The 6,140-nt window shown below is 44.0% G+C and overlaps 1 protein-coding gene across 8 annotated transcripts in view; it reads left to right on the top strand.

Annotated features, from left to right (window-relative positions):
- The first annotated feature begins 1,028 nt into the window (after positions 1–1,028).
- FBF1 (Fas binding factor 1) overlaps positions 1,029–6,140 on the top strand; it is a 37,931-nt gene continuing 32,819 nt past the window's right edge. For 5 of the 8 annotated variants that reach the window (XM_037809064.1, XM_037809065.1, XM_037809063.1 and 2 more), the window contains exons 1-4: positions 1,501–1,567; positions 1,992–2,077; positions 2,508–2,535; positions 3,243–3,284. In XM_037809064.1, the coding sequence (XP_037664992.1) occupies positions 2,075–2,077; positions 2,508–2,535; positions 3,243–3,284 (73 nt within the window). In that variant the 5' untranslated portion in view covers positions 1,501–1,567; positions 1,992–2,074. Of the gene's footprint in view, positions 1,090–1,162; positions 1,182–1,500; positions 1,568–1,991; positions 2,078–2,507; positions 2,536–3,242; positions 3,285–6,140 lie in introns of those variants that run through there. The other 3 variants (XM_037809060.1, XM_037809061.1, XM_037809066.1) reach the window with 3 other exon arrangements.

Genomic DNA, 6,140 nt, shown 5'->3' with positions numbered 1-6,140 from the left:
TTTTTTTGTAATTCAGCTTTATTGAGGTATATTCACATACCATACAATCATCCAGTGTACAATCAGTTGTTCACAGTACCATCGTATAGTGCTTCATCACAGTCAACTTTTGAACATTTTCATTACGAAAAAAAAATTAGAATAAAAATTGAAGTAAAAAGGAACACCTGAAACATCTCATCCCACCCTATTTTTCAATTAATTTTTGTCCTCTGTTTTCTACTCATTTGTCTGTACACTGGATAAAGGGAGTGTGAGCCACAAGCTTTTCACAGTCAAACAGTCACACTGTGTAAGATACATAAACAATCCTCTTCAAGAATCAAGGCTACTGGGTTGCAGTTCAACAGTTTCAGGTATTTCTCCTGCTAGCTATTCCTATTTCTACATAGCACTTAAAAATACCCTCCAGAATGCTCTCTCCACTCCATTTGAAATCTCTCAGCCACTGAAACTGTTTCATTTCGCTTACCGCCTTTTGGTCAAGAAGTCTTTTTCAATCCCACGATGCCAATGCGGGGTCCAGGCTCATCCCCGGGAGTTATGTCCCACGTTGGGGGGGTGGGAGGGTCATTGAGAATTTACCTTCCCATGGGTTTAGAGAGAGAGGCCACATCTGAGCAACAAGAGAACATCTCGATATTAACATTCCTTGCCATGCCCTTCAGCTCTCCGGAGAATGTTGCAGGGGCTTTTAAGTGTTCCGTCTTTGAGACCAGTCCCGGGAAGCCAGAAACGGACCTGCCTTTGAGCCTGGCAGTCCCTGTCCCCCAGGTGGCGTTGAGACAGCTCCTAGGCAACGCCTGCAACCACGAACAGAGGCCCGGCCCCGACTAACCGCCTCGGTGGGGCACCCTGGGGAATGTAGTTCACCTCGGCGCCTCCTCTCCCTTGGCCTCTGCAGGTGAGCAGACCGCGGACTACCACTCCCAGGATGCCTCGCGCCTCGCCTTCTACGGGAGGCCGGCGACTGAGGGTGGTGGCCGCCCGGCTTGGAAGCCGAAGGCCTGACCCGGCTGGGCGCGAATGGTGCCGGTTCCGCTGCCATGGCTGGGACGGGCCCCAGGGGCTGCGCCTCCGAAGAGGATGGCGCGTAACCCGGGGGATTTCGGGGACTGGGAGCGTATAGGCTGCACTCGGGGGTCGAGATGGGCTGGCGCGTGGAGGGGTGACGCGGCGAGGTGCGCGGGCTCGGGCAGAGGGGCTGACTCCGGGAACTGCCCTTGCCGCGGGGCGGCCTCGGGATTTGAAAAATGCCTGGAGTGAAGTTCTCTGAGTAGATGAGATGGCGTGATGTTACTGCGTGGCCTTTTGGCCTTTGCAAACGTCTCATAGAAAATTCCCGCGCTCTCCAAACTGCGTTAGAATCCCTTTTGGGTAGGAGATGAGACAAGTCGCGTTTCGGACTTGTAGGTCGTGAAAGTTGCCATTAAAGAGAAAGAGAAGCACATTCAGATAGCCCTAATAGGAACCCCGGGTAAACTTTGCGTTCTAATAACAGGACAGACCAACACCCCAGAACTAGAGACGGCCCCTTCCGACTCCTTCCCTCCACAGCGTGCCGCAGGTCGGTTTTAGTAAAGGAGGGAGGGCGGTGGTAGGGATCATTCTGAGGAAAACTGTTCGCTATTAATGGGGTTTGTCAGATTTACAGCTAGTGTGAAGGGAACCATTTACACGCTCAGTGAGAATCTTGTCAAGAAGTGACTAGAGCTCACATCCTCTCTGTGTTGGATGCTGCTAGAAAGTACTCATGAGTACTGCCTGGGAAGGATGTTAGCAGTGGTCGCAGACACCTACCTCCTTTCTGAAATGGGAACCTGCCATTTCCCAGATCCTCGGCATTGCCACACCCATAAGGAATGTTTAATTTATGGAACAGATTTTTGACCTCTAGAATGGGTGAAGTCAGAGAAGGCTTGATCGACCTTGGATTCAAGCACTATTAAAGCTACATCATTTTTAAACAGCCACTTTAATTTTTTTCTTAGGTGAGGATGATGCCGATGTGGGCAGAATTCAAACGGGCTGGACAGTGCTGTGAAGGAGCTGCCAGCAGCCCCAGAGTCTTAAAATGGTAGGAGAATGCTGAGTGGGGTGGATGGAAATGAACCCCCACACCCTGAGATCCTTATGCCACCCAGTAGGTTAGGAGCTGGGTGACAAGGACTAGGATGTGGTCCCGGAAGGAGAGTGATGTGGGGTAGCATTGATATAAAACTTCATATTAAGCACAAGCAAGGGTTTCTTCTGAGCCTCTGAATGTCTAGCTCGCGGTTTTGGGGTGGGACAGGATGGAGGGGGGTTGTCGTGTCCCTGCTCTGAATGAGTCCATTTGTGGATACTCTAGGAAAGCATAAAGAACTTCTGTCTCTAAATGCCATTTGTGCCTTTTTCTCTGATGATTTGGCGGAAGGCAAAACAATTCAGTCTGCATGCCCAGCCCTGTATTTCCTCAGTTTGAGCACTCGTTCGCTATTTGATTTCATTAATGTGATTTGTTTTAGGCAGCAAAAACCAAGAAAGGACTGAAAGGTGAGTGGAGAGAGAACATCACCTTTAAGTCAAGAAATAATTTAGACATGCTTGTGTCTGAACGCTGTTGGTGAGTTTTGTTGTGTTTCCCATATTTCCTTTGCAAGCCATGGGCTTCCTGGGAGACAATTCTTTTTGCTGCCTGTTGGCCCTCAGAGTAATTCAGGAATAAATAAGCATGGGACTTTGGAAAAAATCCTTGGGGTCTATATCCAGAAGTATATGGTTGAGGTTAAGAGTGATAAAGGCACTTCAGATGGAAGCCAGAACTAATTCAGTCTGCCAGGGAGTTGTACATTCAACAGGCCTGGGTGCTCTCAGATGGAGGAATCCGGGCAGCTGTTGATGTGAAAAGAGCCATTGTGAGCCCTGAAAACCCTGGATGCTTTTTCCACAAAACCATATGGCACTGTTCAAAGTTTGGAGCAGGTTTTGTCGGCCAGGGGCTCAGGGGTGTGACAGGTGTGGTACAGGTTCCACCAAAAATCTTGAAACTCTTCACCACCATCCTTTGAGAAAGTTACTTTCAATTTCTGCCCTGTGGTCCTTCAGCAATGCACTGTGACTTGTTACCAGCGAGTTAGAAAACATCTCGTGGCTTCTAAAGGGAAAGCTAAGTCTAAAGCCCCAACATCTGGGAGGGCTGAGGCTCTGGGGTGAGAATCTCCTTTTCTCCTGAATCCATGACACTTCCTTTTCTGTTCCAGGCTCCATTGATGATGTCCTCGGTGACCTCTTGGGGGACGACAGTAAGTTCCCCTTCCCTAGAATCCCCTGGTTTAGGCTTGCTCTTTTTTTTTTTAAATTGCAATGTAATTCACATACCATAAAATTCACTCCTTTAAAGTGAACAATTCAGTGATTGTTAGTATGTTCACAGAGTTGTGCGACCATCACTACCAGAACATTTTCATTACTCCAAAAAGAAACTCCACTCATTAGCCACCACTCTGCATTTCCCCTTCCCCCAGCTCTTGGCAAAAATCATCTATTTTCTCTCTATGGATCTGCCTATTCATATAAAATGAAATCATACAACGTGTGATCCTTCCTGTCTGGCTTCTTTCACTTAGCATAATGTTTTCAAGGTTCATCTAGGTAATAGCATGTATCAGTGCTTCTTCCTTTTTATGGCTGAATATTCTGCTGTATGGATGTACGGCAGCTTGTTTATCCATTCATCAGTTGACAGACATTTGGGTTGTTTCCACTTTTGCGCTATTATGAATAATGCTTCCGTTAACATTGGTATATAAGTTTTTTTTTATTATTCATTTTATTGAGATATATTCATATACCATGTAGTCATACACAACAAAGCATACATTCAGTTGTTTACAGTACCATTATATAGTTGCGCACTCATCACCAAAATTAATTTTTGACATTTTCATTACCACGCACACAAAAATAATAAGAATAAAAATTAAACTGAAAAAGAGCAATTAAAGTAAAAAAGAACACTGGGTGCCTTTTTGTTTTGTTTTGTTTGTTTGATTTGGTTTTTTTCCTTCCCCCATTTTTCTACTCATCCATCCATAAACTAGAGAGAGGGGAGTGTGGTCCACAGGGCTTTCCCAATCACACTGTCACCCCAATAAGTCACATTTTTATACAATTGTCTTCAAGATTCATGGGTTCTGGGTTGTAGTTTGATAGTTTATGTTATTCACCATTAGGTATTCCAATTCTTTAGAATCTAAAAAGGGTTTAGGCACTCTTGTGCATAAGAGTGCCCACCAGAGTGACTTCTCAGCTCCTTTTGGAACTCTCTGCCACTGAAGCTTGTTTTATTTCCTTTCACATCCTCCTTTTGGTCAAGATGTTCTCCATCCCATGATGCCAGGTCTAGATTCCTCCTCAGGAGTCATATTCCATGTTGCCAGGGAGATTCATGCCCCTCAGTGTCAGATACCAGGTAGGGGGGAGGGCAGTGATTTCACCTGCCAAGTTGGCTTAGGTAGAGAGAAAGGGCCACATCTGAGCAACAAAGAGGCATTCGGGAGGAGGCTCTTAGACACAACCATAGGGAGGCCTAGTCTTCTCCTTTGCAGCAACAGTCTTCCCAAGTGCAAGTCCCATGGTAGAGGGCTCAGCCCATCAAACCACCAGTCCCTCATGTCTGTGAGCACATCAGCAACCACTGAGGTGGAGAAGCCCTACACACCTGCATTCCCCACCAGCTCCCCAAGGGAGCTCTGCATATTTTTACATTTTTTTTTAATTAACTGTTATTTTTGAATCAACTACATCAAGAAAATTAAAAAGAACATACAATAAAAAAACGTTTCAAACAAACCATAACAAGGGAGTAAGAAAAAGACAACTAACCTATGATAACTACTTTACTTCCAACATGTTCCTACTCTACCCCAAGAAAATAACCTAATATAGCAACATTTCTGTGAACTTGTTCCTGCCGTACCCATCAGAAATTAACAGACCATAGTCATTCCTCAGCATTCCCAGAATGTTAAATTTACCTATGATAGCCTATCTGTTCTTTTTTTTTATTTTGAAATAAATTCAAAGTTATAGGAACAGTTGCAAAAACAATACTAGCCCCATACGCAGAATTCCGTCATACCCTGACCCCCCTCCCCTGATAGCTCAATCCACCAACTTTAACATGCTGTCACATCGCTATTTCTTTCCCTCCTTCCCTCCCTCCCTCCCTATCTATCATCCATCATCTGTTGCTCTATCTTATGAACATATGAGAGCTAGCTGCACACATCCTTGAACATACACTGTAATTCACGTATACTCTTCCCATGAACAAGAACATTCTTTTATGCAATCCCATTGAGCGCAGCCAAGAAGTACAAGAGATTCAACAATGATACAAAACTTACATTCTATATTTCCTTTTCCTTATGTCTCAACTGTGTCCCTTTGAGCCTCCTGTCCTCCATCCTCCAATCCCATCCAGGCTCATCCTTGGCATTCAATTGTCATCTATTTAGACTTTTTTTTTTTTCAGTTGTGGAAACATATATACAGCCTAAATCTTCCCATTCCACCCCCTCCCTAGCCTTCCATTAGAGGGATTAATCACTTTTATAATGTTGTAATGCTCTTTCCCATAATCCATTACTAGAAATTTCCCTTCAACTCAAACAGCAACCCTACACTCATTTCTTAACTCCCCATTGCCCCTTCCCCCATTTTTCTTAACCCAAACTCTACTTTTCATCTCTATGGTTATATTCTCTGATAATTTCTTTGTGTTTACTGTGGGGCTTAAAATTAACCTCTTAAATCCATATCAATCTTGTTTTTCTTTGATACCACCTTCACTTCAATAGGACACATAAACTATGTTCCTATACTCCTTCATTCCCCCACCTTTATATAGTTGTCTAAAATTACATATTTTACATTGAGTTCAAAACCACTGATTTGTCATTAGAGTTTGTGTATTTTATATCATGTAGGAAGTAAATAGTGGAGTTACAGTTCAAAAATTATTGACTTCTATTTGTATTCCATTGTGGTTGGAGAATGTGCTTTGAGTATATTCAATTTTTTTTTTTTTTTTAAATTTCTTGAGGCTTGTTTTATGTCCCAGCTTATGGTCCCTTCTTGAGAAAGATCTGTGATCA

The sequence above is a fragment of the Choloepus didactylus genome, chromosome 18 (genome assembly GCF_015220235.1).
Source record: "Choloepus didactylus isolate mChoDid1 chromosome 18, mChoDid1.pri, whole genome shotgun sequence".
Taxonomy (NCBI): Eukaryota; Metazoa; Chordata; class Mammalia; order Pilosa; family Megalonychidae; genus Choloepus; species Choloepus didactylus.
This window is presented reverse-complemented; position numbering and strand designations above follow the sequence as displayed.